This window comes from Dromiciops gliroides, chromosome 4, assembly GCF_019393635.1.
Source record: "Dromiciops gliroides isolate mDroGli1 chromosome 4, mDroGli1.pri, whole genome shotgun sequence".
In the NCBI taxonomy this organism is placed as follows: domain Eukaryota; kingdom Metazoa; phylum Chordata; class Mammalia; order Microbiotheria; family Microbiotheriidae; genus Dromiciops; species Dromiciops gliroides.
Window position 1 is genome coordinate 494,938,433 of NC_057864.1, and position 17,564 is coordinate 494,955,996.

Genomic DNA, 17,564 nt, shown 5'->3' on the forward strand with positions numbered 1-17,564 from the left:
TTCTCTTCCTGCCTACAGTGCGGGGGCCTCATCTGAATCTGGATCTTAGCCATGGGATGCTGGGTGCTATCATATCTTATTGCTTGGCTGTCCTTCCTTTAGCAGAAGCCAGCCCAGAGGACTGGGTTGGCAAAGGGGTGACACTCGCAGCTCCAGTTCCCACTGCTCACCTGGCATTGATGAGGTACTGGGCAAGGCTGATGTTAGCTGGGGTTCCTGTGATGGTAATTTGGCGCTCTGAGGACCCTTCTGTGGCGTTGGCGATTTTGATCTGTGCTCCAGACATCTGCCGAATTTCATTGATTTTGGTCCCTTGGCGTCCGATTATGCAGCCTATTAGCTGGAAAAAAGGACGGAGGGGATTTCTTAGGGAAGAGTCTGAGGAAGTCCTCTCCTTGCAAGCAAGCAGGAACACATGGCCACAGGTGGCTGCATTTGCTAGCAAAGCGACTTTATTCTTTGCCCCAGTGGGAGAATTTAGTGCTCCTGAAAGGAAGAGACCCTGCCTGGGATTCCACTGGACCTGAGACTGCTCGACCCACAATCCAGCAGGTGCACTCTCTAGCTCTTTCTCCTCACGGCCATCCCCTGTGGTTAGGACCCAGCAAGCTGGAGAGCTCCTGCCAGAGGGTGAAGCCTTGTGCTGTGATCAGAATTCCTAGGGTGACATTCAGCTCAAGTCACTTAAAACTCACCCTCATGTGGGAACTGGATCAGAACTGACCCTGGGGCTCCAGAATTGGAAGAGTAGTGGGCAGATAGATGCCTTGCTTCTGAGGAAAGTTAGCTTAGGGGGAACTGTGTCACAGAAAACCCTTGCCCTTTGGCTTGTGGATCCCTGACCTTTGTTTTTTCCTCCTAGCTTTCTCTTATTTCTAACAAAAGATCAGACAAAGCTTGGGGAGATTTCTCAAATGATTCTTCATATCTGCCAGGCATTAATTGCTATGCTCCAGCCTCCAATTATCCTGATGATCAGAAGGGAAGCAAAGGGAAGAATTACTCTTCCCAGAAGCTTAGGGAGTAGCAAGAAAGAGGAGAACCTGGCAAGAAGGAAGTGGAAGCTGGTGGGAGAAGAGTCCCCAGGAAAGGACACTGGGCTGATGGCATGGACATGAAAGTCCTGTACCATCAAAAGAGAAGCCTGCCATCCTACCCTCCTCTCAGGCTCTGACCCTGCCCATAGAGGTGATCCTCAGGGAAAAGAAAGCAGGTTGTTAAGTCCTGGAGCTGCCTCCCCAAGACAGGTGCCCTCCCAGTACTTCCTGTGAGGTAAGCACCTGTCATCTGTCCCTTAGCATCCAAGAAGTGGCCCCTTAAATCTGACAGGGGCAAGGAAGAAATGGGCACCATGCAAAGAGAAATAAAAAAGAACCAGGGGGCCTCCAGGCCATTATGAGGACCAACAGTGCAGGAGGAAGAGAAGAGCCCTTAGCTTATTACCAAAGACAAAGGAAACTGTCTTGTTTTCAGCTTTGCCTCTGACTCCATTTTCCCATCTCTATAATGGGGACAAGATCGCCACTCTGTCTGGAGAGAACCAATTTAAGGACAAAGTGCAAGGACATTTACAAGTTCTAGTGAGAGTCTGATCAGTGACCTTGAATCAAGGGGAGATTGCACAGCTGATACTGGATCTTGCAGCAGAGGGGAGAACCAGGGGTCCCATAGCCACTGACCTTGGCCTCCCTCTAGAGGTTTGTATTCTGTTCACACTGGAAGCCTTAGCAATGTCTCTGCAAGAGACCCAAAGGAGATGAGAGTGTGCAAGACCAGAGCTCGGCCCATGCCTGCGGCTGCCCTGGGCCCTAGCCAGGGCCCCTCTGAGAACCACAGAATGCAGTTGGAGCTGGGCACCCAGGGGTCTGGGGCAAGGCCTCGCTCCTGAGGAAGAAGCCCCAACAAGGACAATGAAGTGCCCGTCACCCCAGGCACCAGGGTCTAGGCATTTATGTGGCGGAAGCTTCTCTTTTCTGCTGCTGTCGGCTCTTGGTTGTCCCTACAACTCTTTCTTTGGACGAGTAAAGACCTTTCCGTTCGTGCAGAACCTTTGCAAGAGTCCTTTCCTCGATGTCCTTGGTCACCATTGATGGAGCAGCTGCAGAAGCTGATGGCTTCATGGTTCTTCACCAATAAGCCGCCTTTGAAACACGTTTAAAACGATCCATTAAAAGGGGAGGTTTGCTTTTTTCCAAGTAGCTTTTTCATTTAGCCCCTTATTTCCTCCTTTTGAAGTCTGGTCCATTTGATTGGTAAATCTCCAGACTGCTTTTTTCTCTGGGGCTTTTCTCTCTTTCCAGGGGCTATAGCCTCTCCAAGCCTCCTCGCCTCCTCGCCTTTCTGCTCCAGGGTCGGTCCTTTGCCCTGCCAGCGCCCTTCCTCCTGAGTGCCTGCAGCTTTAGCCCTTTGCTCTTCGGAGATAACCCGAGCAGCAGCAGGTGCCCCGCTCCTTCCAATTTAGCTCTCGAGAGGCCGGCTGTCTTAGGCCAGGCCAAAGAGCAGTGTGCTGCAGTGGGTGGAGCTGCCTTTAAGTAAAAAAAACCTGGGTTCAAGCCCTGTTTCTGATACCCACTGGCTGTGCAAACCTTGCAAGGAAGTGACAACCTCTCAGTGAGCAAGACTAGAAGTGGAAAAGAAGGTAGGAATGCACATTAGGAGAGGGAGCGTCCTCATCCGGGAATTCCTTGTGCCAATGAAATCAGAGGGTCAGTAGAAAAAGAAAGCAGGGGAGGAGGGGAGAGGAGGGGAGAGGAGGAGGGGAAGAGGAAGGGCGGTCAGGGGAGAAGAGGGGAGAGGAGGGGAGAAGGGAGAAGGGAGAAGGGAAGGGGAGGAGAGGGGAGGGGAGAAGAAAGGAAAAGAGAGGAAAAGAGAGAAGAAGAGGGAAGGGCTGGGGAGCGGAAGGGAGAGGTGGGGAGGGGAGAAGGGAAAAGGGGAGAGAAGGGGAGAGGGAAAGAAGGGAAGAGAAGGCCAACAACAATTGGAACAAAGCAAAAAACAAGGTCAAAGATTAGCAAATGGTCAGTCCTGGTAAGGGAATTCCTTCTACCAGTGAATGCAGAACAGTGCAGATGTGACTCCCCCCCGGTGGCCTGGGGCACTTAGAGGTTACAGGACTCACTCAGGCCCTTGCCACCTGTATGTGTTGGGCCCAGGGTGAGACTCCAGGTCTTCCTGATACCAGGAAAGGTGGGATTTCTATTCTGTCACGTTGTCTCTATAGCCTTGCCTATGTCTCCACCATCCCTAATTTATTTAGCAAATTTCTTTTTGGTCTGCAAGAGCTGTTGAATTTCTTTTGCTTTTGTTGAACAATCCAATTCTGCTTCTTTCCAGTTCCAAGCACTGGACTTCTGAGAGGATGGCTGCTCTCCAAAGATGCAGGGATGTTTAGAAAGGCTTGTCACTGATGAGAAGGAAAAGATGAATTACTTACCCCACGTGCTCTCTGGGCTTCCTCCTTTGGGACCTTCATCTCCATGGCAGGAGGGAAGCTGCACCTCTCTAGTTATCTCCTCCTCCTTGGTAGGTGTGGCATCCAGTGAAACAGCCTGTGAGGTTTGCTAACTGCCCATGCCCACCAGTGATGCCATCAACCACAGTAATTATCCTGGGGTAGAAATAGTCCTTCTTCACTGAGCTTTCAACTTTTGGGAAATCCATAGGTAGCTACACTAGATAATTTATGCCAAGATTCATATGAGCCATTACAAAGGCAGCCCAGCACACCGACATCTCCGAGTGGGAAAAGGAGGCTTTAGCTTCCTCTTCCCAACCCAAAAGTCCTGCCTAGCATACCAGGGCAGGGCAGGGTGGGGGGTGTGTGGATGCTTTGGAGATGGAGATGGGGCTGCTTCTGGGAACAGCCATGAACATTCACAAAAGCAAACTTTGGTCATCGGGGCTGATGTCAATGACAATAGAGGCAGAATTCTTCAGTTGGGAAAGAACCCAAAAGCTGAGGATGCTTTCACTGTCTTTCAAAGGTCCAGCCTCTTTGGGGAGATTTGGCCCTTGGTGCCTTGACCATCACTGCCCTCCCCCCTTCCCATTCCACTGTCCTGTTTTTTTTACCAGATGTAAGCAAAGCCATATTCCTATCCCTTGCTGTTTTTGGACCATCCTATATATTTCTTGTCTCCTTGTCTCTTATCTCTTTGTCTCTGTCTCTGTTTATCCCCCATTATGAGTTTTTGCCATAGTGAAAGGAAAACCTTCAGATTGATGTGGGTGCATTTTCTGACTGCCAGGGAACTCCTAGTGACTGAGACTTAGAAAATGTTGGCTTCTAAATAATTCATTCCCCACAAGGAGAAGAGATGGGGCATTCACGATTATGCAGGCTCATGACCAAGAAGAAGTCTCAGGACATTAACACTTGTAAGTGAAGATTTGAAACATGTAGAGGGAAAGGACTCAGTTTGTGTCAGTGCCTTTCAGAAGAAGGCAACCATGAAGATGGTGGACCTCCAGCTCATGTCAGATAAAGGGCAGTTGAAAGTATGTTTAGCCCAGAGAGGAAAAGACTTGGGTGAGATGCAATCACTCTCTTCCCGTAGCTAAAAGTCTATTCCTTGGAAGTGGCATTATGGATTGAGAACCAAGAGTAAAAAGTGGAAGTTGTGAAGATGTAAATATAACTTGATGTCATGAAAACCTTCCTAGTAACAAGAACTGGCCCAAAGCAGAAGGGGATGCCTTGGGATGTGGGGGGCTTGCCCCAGAGGTATTAATGCAAAGGCTGGATGAGTGACCGCCAGAGATGGGAGAAGGGGGATTCTTGCTTTGCTCTGTGTGTGTATTGGACTAGGTGGCCCCCCAGGACCCTTCCAACCCTAAAGGTCTGTGCGCCTCCCTGCAGACTCTGAGTGAGGACTGCTGAGGTGCATTTGGACCCCTTATTTCTTTAATAGATCTGGTCTCCTTCAGTACTGAGGACTTTCAATCTCACCTCTTTCATGAGCACTAAATTCACTTTAAATGCAGAGAGAGGAAGAAGAAAAGATAGTTGAGATTTCAAAGCAAAACAAAGTCCATCTAAACCAGCGGACATGGTCATAAGCCAATGGGTTTATCCTGCTTGCCACACATGCTTGTTTCATGGCAGGCCAGTGCTTAGCTACAAGGTGATGTTCAATTAGGCAGATCTCCAGCCAGCTAGCCAGGGCTGACCTCTCTGCCTCATATCAAGTGCCCAATGGAGCTCCCAATCACATGTAACCCTCCCTCACACATGGAGGAGTCAGAGAGGCGATACTCACATCATTGGGAATGGTGAGTTCATGAGTACTGGCCGGGGGACTGGCATCCAGACCTGGGCACAGGTAAGGGAACATGGTTACAGCATGAAGGAAACCGTACCTTGTTTGACATTGGGGAGGAACAGAGGCACACACCGATCACACGCGGAGCTGCTTGTTAACAGGGTGAGGGCAAAGGCTCACAGTGGTAAGGAAGGCGCCTAAGGGTGGGAGGTTGGTTTGGCACTGTGGAGATTCCAAGGAGAGGGAGCCTGATCGAAGGACGCTCAATGTCTGGGGGATCCGGGAGTCTTCTGTCCCTCTCCACTCTCTAAAAAGTTTGGTTTTATAAAGTTAATGAAGGCACCAAAGCTCGTCAGGGACCATCTCCTTTCCTTTGACATTGGTGCCTTCTGCCTTCCTTCAGTCTCCATCAGACAATATCAGATTAGTCTAAGCTATTGAGAAAACTTCCAAAACCCATTTGGGAGTCATGGAGTAGGCAGCATCATAGGCACATGGAGACCCTCCCTCCTGTGTCAGTGGAAGGTATTCACCCTCCTGCACTGAGAGGCTCCAGCAGTGCCTGTCTGTGGCTGAGGGGTGCACCAGCAAAGGGCATGCTGACCACAAGAACAGACCAGGTAGGAGAGGAAGCCATTAGCTCCAAAGGGAGTCCATTGATTAGGTGCCCTCTACTGGCCAAGGTAGATACACAGAGGCACTTAAGCTTGCTCTTGTGAAATGCAGATGCTACTGGCCTACAAGCTTGCCCCACTACGGGCTCTGAAATATATAGAGAAAGCAGGGAAGGAAGGAAGCAAGAAAGGAAGGAAGGAATAAAGGAAATTAAGGAAGCAAGGAAGAAAAGAGAAAAGAAAGAGAGGGGGAAGGATGGAAAGAGGGAAGCAAGGGAGGGAGGAATCAAGCAGAGAAAGAAGGAAACAAGGAAGAAAGGAAACAAAGGATGAAGGGAGAAATGAAGCAAGGATGCAAAGAGAGAAGGAAGGAAGAAGGGAAGTGAGTAAGTGAGGAATCAAGGAAGAAGGAAAACAAGGAAGGAAAGAAAGAATGAAGCAAGCAAGGAAGGAAAGAAGGAAGAAGGGAAGGGAGGGAGGAAAGGAAGGAAAAAAGGAAGAGTGGAAAGAAGGAAGGGAGGAAGGAAGGAATCAAGCGGGGAAGAAGAGAAACAAAGTAGGAAAGAAGGAAGCAAGCAAACAGGGAAGGAAGGGAGAAAGGAAGCAAGGATTCAAGGACTGAAGGAAAGAAGGAAGGAGGGAAAGAAGAAGGAAGAAGGAAGGAAAGAATGAAAGAAACAAGGAAGGATGGAAGGAGAGAAGGAAGGAAGTGAGGAATCAAGCAAGGAAGGAAGGAAACAAAGAGAGAGAGAAAAAAGGAAGGAGGGAAAGAAGAAAGGAAGGAGGGAAGGAAAGAAGGAAGGATTTCATTCACTTTTGTACTGAAAGCCTAGAAAGTCCAGTGTCCTTGGGTCATTATACAGTGGCCATGACCAAGGGGCAGAATGCACCCTAACCAGCTGGAGGAATTCTGGACCCATGCCATCTCTCCTTCTCTATGAAAACCAAGCCTACCCCTTCTCATCCTGTCTTAATGACCTGGTCAGTAAACATGTGGAAACTTCTCTAATAGAGAGAGCAACATGTTAGTCTACGTACTGCCTTTCGAAGTCAAAGCCAAAGTCAAGGATGAAGACTGGCTGAAATGGGACCTAAGGCCCAAATTGGGAGTTATCCAATAGCTTCTCTGAGAAGGCATTTCCTCCTGGGTAAAGCTTTCGATTTGCTCCTATGGCTGAAATGGGCTAACCAAACTCCTGCCACTGACGCAGCACAAGGAAGCGGTTTGCTTGGCCATGATTTGGGGCTTAGCCATAATAGTGGGGGATGGTTGAACCTGGCATCTATAGGGGAAGAAGATTGGGGTCCACGGTAAAAATGGCAGGAGGAAGGGTTCAACATCATTCTATTTAGGTGGGTAGGCTTTACTAGCTTCTAAAAGGCCAGATGTTCTTCTGGCTCCTAAGTTCATACAGAAGAACTGAGAACATCCATGCTGATCACTTCCTCCCGGGAGGGCTTCACCTCCTCTCCCTAAATGCCCTATTGGGGTATCTGACCTAAGGAAGCTCTGCCAGTTTTTTATGGAATCTTGCCCAGCAACCACAACTATTTCTAGAAATGACAAAGTTAAGCCGTCTTTCCTTTTCCTGGTGGTGGGAGTTGCTGACCATCAAAATGTAGGGGCTATTGACCACGCATTGAATCCATCAAGCAACGAGTCATTTCTCACAGACCTTGGGCTGAGGGGATGGGCCAGGAGGCAAAGAGGAGAAGAGGTGGGAAGGCAAATGTCGGGATTTCCTCCATTCAGAAGCCATTGTGGCAGCAGCACGCAGAACTAAATGCAGAAACTGACCTGCCCCATCCACTCCTTAGCACCATTGGTTTCAATAGCTAATCCCTGTCAAGAAAACTCAGTACAAGAGAAAGAAAGAAATTCCAAGACAAGCTCTCCTCAAGGCTCACCTTCAAGCCGTCGCCTACAGGAAGTCTGTCCTGATCCCCCCAGCTCATTGCTCTGTCGCTGATGTCTGCCCAGGTGTTGTTTCTTCCTCATTAAGAGGAAGCTTCTTCAGGGAAGGGGTCATTTGGTTTGGTCTTTATATGCTCAGAGCCCAGTAGAGTGCTTGACAGACTGTTGAATTGGACATTCTAGAAGCAGGATGCTGGCAGAGTTGGAGGCAGCCATAAAGATGCCCCTCAAACAACGGACTCTTTCTTCTGCCTGAATGATTCATTTGGCACAGGGGCAGGGGCAGGGGCGGGGGCTGACCTACCAGGGAAGCTCTCTGGAAGGGACCTAATGGCCACTGAGTGAAGAGTGTAAGGGACCTCAAGGGGCATCCAGCTCAAGCCTCCTCGTTTATAAACTGAGGCCCGCAGAAGGAAGGGGCTTGATCAAGGTCACCCAAGCCATAAGTGGCAGAACCCTGGAATTCTGACTCCAATGTCCTTTTTCCTGATCCAGAGAAGAACAAGAGGATCATTATTCATGCCCTTGACTCCAGCTCTGTTTCAATCTCAGGAGAGCTGGCGGTTGAGCAGGGCCAGGAAGATGGAGGGGCCTCAGGCACACAGTCTGGACCACCAACATCCAGGGACCAGCTGAGCTGTGCCCATGGTGGAGAGTCATGACACCTTATTGCCCTAAGCACTTTGGTCCTTGTGGCTCTCAGGGGTGAGAGGAGGACTCCCCACAGGGATGGAATCAAGGGTCTTTAGAAAACTGAAGAAAAGATAATTTTAAAGTGTGTGTGGGTGGGGGGGTATCTTAGGATCAATAGAGGCATAATTGGAATGGCTTTTTTAGAGCCCTCTCATTTTATAGATGAAGAAATGGATGCTCATGGAGAGAAAGGGACTTGACTTACCCATGAAGCATATTCTAGACACATTGAGAGCTTGGGGTCATATCATTCTTGTGCTCAAATACTTCAAAGTAGCTTGTATTTACTATAAATATACATTGTAATCTATCCATCCATCTGTCCACCCAACATGTCTATCATCTAGCTGTCTGTCCATTTATCTATCATCTGTCCATCCATCTGTCCATGTATCATCTATCATTTATCTGTCTATCTTCATCCATCCATCTATCCACCCATCTTTCTTTCAACCTACCTTCCCACACAGGTAGTCTCCCTCCTATAAATGTCAACTCCATGCACCATGGAGAGTCTCATTTGCTTTTGTTTCTCTAGCACTTGGGACAAAAGAAGCGTCTAAGAAATGCTTTTTGGTCGTTTGATTGGTCTGTGATTTCATCAGTGTGCATGTTCCATGCAGATCATAACCTACCCTCGACTGCCCATCCTGGGCAGCTCTTGTCTCTGCTCTCCCATCAGTGCACCACGGGTAGTCTAATCCAATGTACTTGAGGCCTTTCTGGATTTTTCCTGGGGGCCCAAGATGGGCACTAAATAGGCCACTTCTACCATTTGCCCAGCATCAGTGTGCTGGTAACAAAGCTGGGCTCTCCAGGATGGCTGTGATTATGGTCCAAGGAATTTGTGGCTGATTACTGGAAGCATGCAGCCTCTGGGGGCTTCAGAGTTCCCAAGGCCAGTGTTCTTAGACCAGCACCAGAGCCTGTTTTTGACTTGTCTGTATTGGTAACCAAGGCTCCCTTATCCTTGGGTGCATCTCCATTATGACTCTTCACAAACAAGCATTCAAAAATGTTTTCATTGAAATAGTTTACATTAATGAGATGCAGATCTTAATTAGCTTCCCAGGGAGCCATCTGGTCCAGTTAAGGGCAGGGCCTGGACATCTTCCCCAGGCCTGACAGCTGCCTCCAACCCCAGGGACCTGGACTGCTCTCAAGTCTCCTCACAGTCATGCTCATTTGTTCAAGGGTACTGTGGCTGCCACATTGGCAGGCACCAACGAAGTGAGCGGATGGTTCCCAAAAGTGAGCTAAGAAGGAGAAGTGGAGAGACCTTGGAGGCTCCAGAGAGCCATGTGCCCATTTCAGCTCAGCATCTCTTAGCTATGTGTGAGCATAAGCAAAGGGAATGATGAAATTCATATAACTTTGATGTCAAGGTCATGTGGGGAGTGTGGTACAGTGGTTAGAGTCCTGGAATCTCAGGCCTGCCCCTTATGACCTGGTGACCTTGAACAAATCCCTTAAACTTTATGGGACTCAGTTTCCCTCTCTGTAAAATGACCGGGTTGGACTAGATGACCGCTGAGGTCCTGTCCACCTCTAGATTTGTGTTCTGTCGAAAGCACTTTGCAAATGGTGGTGTGCTAGAGAGAATACAGGAGCTACTGTCATTATTGTGAAGAAATGGCAGAAGTTACTGCCTTTAAGAGAAAAGACCTTGCTTCTATCATGTAGCTCTGGGGAGCCTCCCACTCAGGAGTGCAGGGAAAGATGTTCCACAGGAAAGATAGCTTTCCATCTAGCCCTGGATCATTACCTAGAAAGAGACTCTATGACCAATAAGAACTGTGTACTCCCTCTTCCAGTCATGGATTAGGAACCTCACTTTGCCTTTCAGATTTAGAATGTTTGGATAAATCTGCCTTTAAAAGAAAACAAAACAAAGCCTTTTGCAGGATTCCCTGAGGACATGTGGACTCTGACAACAGTTAAGGAACATCCTTTGCTGCCATCCAAGAGATTTCACAGAGCACTGGCCATCTCTTCCCTCTGCCCCCTACCCCTTGGGCCTTCCTGGCTAAGTCCCCATCACTGAAACACTAACAGGACACTCCTTCCTACCACTCCCTCCACACCAAACCCTGCTGCTGCTGCTGCCCCTACCCACATTTCATCTCGTCTCTGCTTTTACAGAGCCAAGTTGGAAATCTCCCTTCCCCTTTGACAGCTGATGGGGCTGCCCACAGCCGGACAAAGGGGGCTCTGGCTCTGGCTCAAAGAGCCAGGGGGGAAGTGCCTTCCAGTGACTTTCACACTAACGGTGCCATCTGAGGAACTGAAGGGTCTCTCGGGTAACTGTAGTTTAGAAGAGATCATTCTTTTTCCCTTTCATGATTTCGTTTAAGTTGTCCAAATAAGACCAGCCCTTCCTAGTGCTTATTTGGCATTGGCGAGCAAACATTGACCTTGAAAGGGGTCTGGGGTAGCCTCTGGCCCCTCTGCGTGTACACATGACTCTCATCCTTCTTCTCCCAGAAGTCTGAGGCCAGGCCACCCAACATGCTTGGAGTCACAGGCACATGGAAAGGGGTGAAGGGATTGGTTGGGTCTCGGTGAGCCAAGGCATCTTCAGTATAAGCACGCTACCCTTCATTAGCTGCTCCGTGGCATTTCCACAGAGCCTGCTCTGGCCATCGACCGTCTGCTGTGCTTGGGCTCATGCTGACACCTGAACATGGGTTTCACCCCAAACCCCACAAACTAAGACCCAAATCCTCTGAAAAATATGGGGCTGCTTCTGTAGCTTGCGTAAGGTAAAGGTGTGAAGGAGGCTGTGACAAGATAGGAACCCTAAGAATCAAGAGATGCCAGTGGTGCAGGGCTCCCTAGGCTGTCGTGAGCCTGGGGCCTCGCCCCTGCCCTCAGAGTCACACACCCCCACTAGCAGTCCCAGGCCTCGGCCCCAGCGGGCAGACGGCGCTCTGAAGGCCGTCCGCCCTCTCTCCCCGGGGCAGCATCTGCTCTGAAGGAGTGCTCCTCCCGTGGGGGCATGCCTGTGCTTTACCTGGTGACTGGCCCATCAGATTTTGAGCTTCTTCGGAGGAGTGTAAAGGCAGCTTTTCTCCTGAAGAGCAAAGAAGAAAGAGATTTAAGGTTTTTGCCCTCAAGGAGATCAGCAATGTCATTCCAACTAGGGAAGCTCAAAATATGATTGATAAGATGGCCTTGTGATCCTCCCAAGAAACTGAATGCAACGCTCTTTCGAACCCTCGAACCCTCGCCTCCCAGGGCAGCTCCCTGGCCCACAGTAGACACACCCATGGATGGTCTGCTCTGATTGGTCCTTGGCCTCAGTCTGTTCCTTCCTGGCTCCGCTACACTCTGTCCCCCCACCCCCTCTCTTTCTGCCCTTTCTTGTGAATTGTGGAGAAGGGGACTTCCTGGGAGTTCCACTCAGGAACCTGGAAGAAAAATCCTGGGTGATGAGACTGGGGGGTGGGGGTGGGGCAGAGATGGAAGGAACTCTGGCTCCTGGGGCCTGGGAAGGGAAGATAACTCTCAGGAACCCAACTAAGGGTTGCTGAGAAAGCTGCCCCGCCCCCCCCAAAGTGTCAGAAGCATCTCATCTGTTCAGCTGCAGGGAAGCCCTACCAGTCTACACAGGGTGGTTCAGCTCAGCTTGAGAATCTATTGAGCCTGGGAGGAGACAGACATGGCCCCCCTCCCATAAGCAAAAACAGACTGAACACAGACAAATTAGAAAGCAGACCGCACCCCCTCCCCAATATAACTCTGCTTTCCATCCCCACAAGTCTGTTAACTTTTCACCAAAGCGACATTCACAACAAAATTGCCTTGGCCCAGCATTATTTCATTAAATAATCAAAAATAAAACCTCAGAGAGAGAAAGAGAGAGGGAGAGGGAGAGAGGGAGAGACAGAGACAGAGAAGAGAGAGACAGAGAGACAGAGAGAGAGAAAGAAACTCTACAGGTAAAGAAGAGAAGGAGATCAGTAAAGGGCGTGTGGGTACGTACCAGGGAAGGCGGGGGTGGTCTGTCCGAGGGGAGGAAAGGGGGTTTGCTGCATGGCCAGCTGGTGGAGCTTGGTCAACTGCTGAGGGGTAGGAGGGACATTAGAACTAAGAAGGTTATTGTCATAGAGTACACGTCACACTGAAGCAAAATCAAAGCGAGAAACCCAAGAACAACATGATACTTCAAACAAAAACAAGGAAGGCGCCACGTCAGCACGTGGCCCACACAACACGAACACAAGGACTTGGCCTGGGTAAATGCAGGAAGCCCAGATCCGTAGCAGCCATGCTTCCGTGATGCGCAGGGGCCGAGGACACCCTATGCCTGCCGCTTTGGACCTCCCCTGGTGAGCCTCCAGGTCTCCCACCTGCCTTACCAGGAGCCCACTAAGGTGGCCGGGAGGCCGGGGACCCTGAGGGGTGACTGCTCCTTCAGCCCAGGGCAGTCCCGAAGCTCTCTCTGTGGCCTGCACCACAGGTCGATGCAGACCACTTCACGAGGATGGCGATTTCACTGTTGGCGCTGCTGTGCCCTTGGCGCCAGCTGGGCTAAAGGCTGGGCCAACCTGAGCATTCCCCTCTGCCTCTCTCTCTCTCCCAAGTGAGGATGAGCTCCCTGAGGGCAGGCCCTGTGTCTACATGACCAGCACTTAGTAGGGCAAGTGCTGAGCGAGTGCCTGGCCATGAATGAGTCTCTAGTTCTGCTGCTTCCAAGGGAGCGGGGGCAGCGGCTGTTGTGCTGGGAAGCCCGCCCCACATAGCCTTTCTGAGCGTGCTCTGCCTAGGTCTCGGGGCCTTGTTTCAGGCCCGTCTCCATCTCTCCCTTGTGCCTGGAGGATGTCTAGCATTTAGAAAGATATGTCAAGGCGAGACTTGCAAATCTACTGGGGCGCCTGGTTCCTCTTTCACAAAACAGCCTTTAAAGCTGTTGGGAGCCAGAAGGAGGTAGCTGAAGCCCCTGCACCCCCACCCATCATTCTGGGAGGCCTTCGTGCCCACAGAGGCACAGGGACACCAAGAAAAGACACTGAGGAGAGACGAGGTGGTGGCTGTCCTGAGCCCTGGGGCTCTTCAGGGTGGCCACACCAAACCCTGGAGGGTGTAGCCTCCAGGGGGAGGGAAGGCAGGACAGTCAGACAGCAGCAACAGGGTGATGCAAAGCATTGGCACTGGGAGCCCGGGGCGCTGAAGAAAACGGGAAAGAGAAGGGCAGGGAAGGGCTTGGAGAGGGGAGGAAGAAACACGATAATGAGACGATAGAAACACCCTGACCCAAGACGTCTGAGTCACCCGAGGGGTGGGCGCTCGCACTGCTATCTTGGAACACCTGGCGCCAGCCTCCCTGTCCTGCAGCTTACAGTCAGAGAGACGTCTGGGACACCGTCCAGGGTTACCCAGTTGGCTTGTGTGAGAGGTGGTCCTTGAACCTGGACCTTCTAAACTCCAGATCAGTAACTGCTCTGCAACTTTCATTCTTAGAGACCTGCCTGCAGCACTCAGGTGAGGTGACTTGCCCAAGGCCACACAGCTTGGCACAAAGCAGGTGCTCGATAAATGTTTGATGACTCTCTTGAACTGACATGGACTCCTGTGCCCGGGCACTTCTGGGTCCCCTTTTTCCATCCTATTTGCTCATGGTTCAGTCGGCATTCTTCACTACATTTGGAATCAGAAGACCCAAGTTCAAATCCCTGCTCTGCCACTTCCTCTATGAGCCTCACCTTCCTCGTATAGAAACAAAGTATCAACCAACCCTAACTCCGGCTCTACAAGACGCTGGGAACGCCGTGCCCAGGCGGCAGGCAACAGTTTGCACGACGCAAGGAGCTTCCTGGCATCAGAACGGAGCCTTTCAGAATAAAAGGAAGAGCTGAAGTCATTGCCCCACCAGGCATGCCACCCTTGGTCAGCTCGGCCCCCCAGGGCTTTGCCAGGGCTTATGGGCATCCCCAGGTCCCCAGAGCCCTCGTGGAAGCACATACGACACCGGCTTTGGGATGCTGGCATCTCCACGCTGGTGATGCCAAAGACAAGGCAACAAGAAAGTGTCCCATGGGAGGACAAGCGCCAAAGGGCTGCGCAGGCTGAGAGGCCACTTAGAAAAGGAAGGACAAGAAGAGCAGGCTTGACAGTGGCAATCCCTGTTCCTGGGGAGCACATTCTGAAGACACAGCTTTGCCCAGGGGTCTCCACTGGTGGAAGCTTTGCATCCTCGGTGCCCTCTCCCTCTCCTTTTACTCCTCTCCCCGGTTTTCCTCATGGGGCGGCCCTAATGTCACAGAGACATTTCAGTGTTCTTTTGTAGTTGGGCCAGTTGGCACTGATCCTTCTATGGAGCAGGTGGCTGACAGAGGATGCCTTGCTCTGGCCTAGAAGCATTAGCCCCGAGTTCAGGGAGGAATGCCCGTCTGCTGGTTTAAGCCACATACCTACCACTGAGCAAGGGGCAGAGAGGCCTTGGGAAGGGCTGCGCTCTTGGTCTCCAAACCAGTGACACCTTCAGCCAATTTGGTCAGAGTTTCTCTGGTCTGGCCTCCAGAAGACAAAACCAGCAGGGGATCTAGGGGGTTCCCCAGACAGTCGTGATGAAGCCCTTGGATTAAAGTTGGGACACAGGTACACAGATACTCACCCACTGAGGACACTCAGCAGCACACGGCGCTCCCTTGATGTCCCCAGGACTGCGTCCAGACTTGCAGCTTCACGTCCTCTGAGTCATCCCCATTTCTTCCCTTCCCCCTCCTCCCACCACCCACCACATCGATCAATTCACAGATGTTGTCAACTCGGTCTTGACCCTGCGTCTCTAAAATCGCTCACCCCCTTCCATTCATGGCTCAACTTTTACCGCTCGCTCCTTCCTCCTTGCCCAAGCACTTACCACGGCCTCCCCCTTCCCAAACCACCGATCCCAGAGACGAGAAATGGACATTGCCGAAAGTCAGACATTGCTCCAGAGCCTCACCCCTGACTCCTCTTTGGTCTGGCATTAATGCCCTTAGCAGCCCGCCTTGCTCTGCATGCTGATGATGGATCATTCTCCCCTCATGCAGCTGATGTGCCAGACAACCTGACCAATTGACGACAATTCCCCAAGCATGGCATCCCATTTCTTGCCACCGAGCCTTTTCCCAGGCTGCCCCCATGCCTGGCATGCCCTTCCTCCTCAACTCTGATTCTGCTACAAGAAGCCATTCCTGATTCTCCATTTTCTTGTTATTTGTTTGTATGCACGGTTTATTTTATTATATGACGACACACTGCATTTCTCCTCCGACCTCCCTCCTAATAGAAGGTGAGCTCTCTGAGGGCAGGCCTGCTCCACTTTTGTCTGTGTATCTCCAGTCCCTAGCACTGAGCAAATGCTTTGTAAATTCTGGGGGAGCTGAGCTGAATCGACACCAAAGACACAAGGTGCTAGGGGCTCACTCCCTGCAGCCTTTTTTCCAAGAGTCACTTGAACAGAGCTTTGGAGGTGGTGGCTGCCAGGCCAGAGATTCGGCAGAAGGTGGGGAACAGGCACAAGGGGACAGGCACCGCCTTGCCCTGGGGAGCAAAAGGCCCAGGAATGGGGATGCTGGAGATGGACCCCCCAGTCATGGGAGCTGTCTCAGTTTCTCCCGCTGCCGGGGACAGTAAGACAAGGCTTTAAGGCCTTGTGTCCTCCCACACTTTCCTGTTTATTCCACGAGGGGCCAGAGGACAAAAGCAAGAATTTCTACTTGACAATAGCTCTCTAACCCTGATCCCAAACTTGTGATGTTGGCGACCCACTGGTTAGACAGAAACCTCCAGGGTCAAAGGGCCACATGGAAGAATTATGACACTGACTTTGCTCTGTCCCACAATCCTGAAGGTCGAAGAAGGGATCTGCTCTCCCCTCCCCTTTTTAGTTAAGTTAACAGAGATGAGGTTCACATATGTTCTTGCTTGGATGCATACTGACTGTGTGACCCTAGGCATGTCACTTGACTCTCAGCGCCGCAGCTGGTTCTCTAAGACCAGAAGCTGCAGAGGAAGTACTGACCTGAATTGGTAGAGGGAATCCCCTCCTCTGGAATTCCTTACCCCAGAGATACCAGGAACAGGCTCTGTCCTAACAACCTCTAACCCGGCTCTCCTGGGGCCCTTTCTGCTTCAGTCAAGACTACACCAGGGCTCGGAAGGATGCCCAAACCAGGACACACTCACAGCAGAAGCCCACAGGTATCTCCAGTCCCTCCTCTCAGGGTGGGCTCTCTCCTTGGTCCCCCTCTTCCTTACTAATCACCCAAAGGAAATCAGTCCAGCTTGGATTCTGAGATGCTCTAGGCACAATGCCCCCCCCAAGAGGAATTCCAGATGGGCAGAGAGTCTTCAGGGGAAGAGACTGGGCACAGGGCAAGAGCACAGGGCAAGAGCTCAGGGCAAACCAGGGTGAATGAGTTCAGGCCAGAAGCCTTCTTGGTTCCATAGGACCACTAGGCAACACTGCCTGGAAGACAAGAGTCTCAGTAAGGACTGCACAGAAGGGACAGGGAGGGAGTCTCACCCCCTCCCCACTCTTTTCTGTAGAAGGGAAGAGGACAATGAGGTTGGAATCACTATTTAACCGGAAATCCCACAGGGTGGCTTGAGAGGATCGGAGACAATAGAAAGAAAAGAGCACCTTGAGACTCGGTTTCCTGCTGTGTAAAACGAGGGGGTTGGGTGACCTCTCTGTGCCTGTGTATACATGCACATCTGTGTAGATCGGCATATTTGTATATGTGCATATACATATACATACATATCTGCACATGGATAATCATACTCTACAAACAGGATCTCATCCCGTTCTCACCACAGCCTCACAAGGACCCCCATTTTACAGGTGAGGAAACCGAGACAGAGAGAGACTTTCTCAGTTACCCGGCTAATCTAATCGAGGTCGGAGGCTGGCTGCATGGCTAGCGCTCTATCCAATGCTCCTCGGGGCTGCCTTTGAACAACCCTCACAGTTCTAAACAGGTTTAGAGTCTGACAGGATTCGATACTGGAGGGGCGTCGGAGCCAGGCTACAGAGGACACCGCGCTCTTTCCCCACGGCTTTTACTGATCAGGGATGCCCCGACGTCT

General features: G+C 50.9%; 1 protein-coding gene across 35 annotated transcripts in view; it reads right to left on the reverse strand.

Annotated features, from left to right (window-relative positions):
* Window positions 1–17,564, reverse strand: part of PCBP3 (poly(rC) binding protein 3) — a 384,627-nt gene that overhangs the window by 23,635 nt on the left and 343,428 nt on the right. For 15 of the 35 annotated variants that reach the window (XM_044000406.1, XM_044000403.1, XM_044000405.1 and 12 more), the window contains 4 exons: window positions 12,469–12,547; window positions 11,497–11,556; window positions 5,259–5,311; window positions 171–340 (listed from right to left, as the gene is read on the reverse strand). In XM_044000406.1, coding sequence (XP_043856341.1) covers window positions 171–340; window positions 5,259–5,311; window positions 11,497–11,556; window positions 12,469–12,547 — 362 coding nt within the window. The remainder of the gene's footprint in view (window positions 1–170; window positions 341–5,258; window positions 5,312–11,496; window positions 11,557–12,468; window positions 12,548–17,564) is intronic. The other 20 variants (XM_044000428.1, XM_044000415.1, XM_044000419.1 and 17 more) reach the window with 6 other exon arrangements.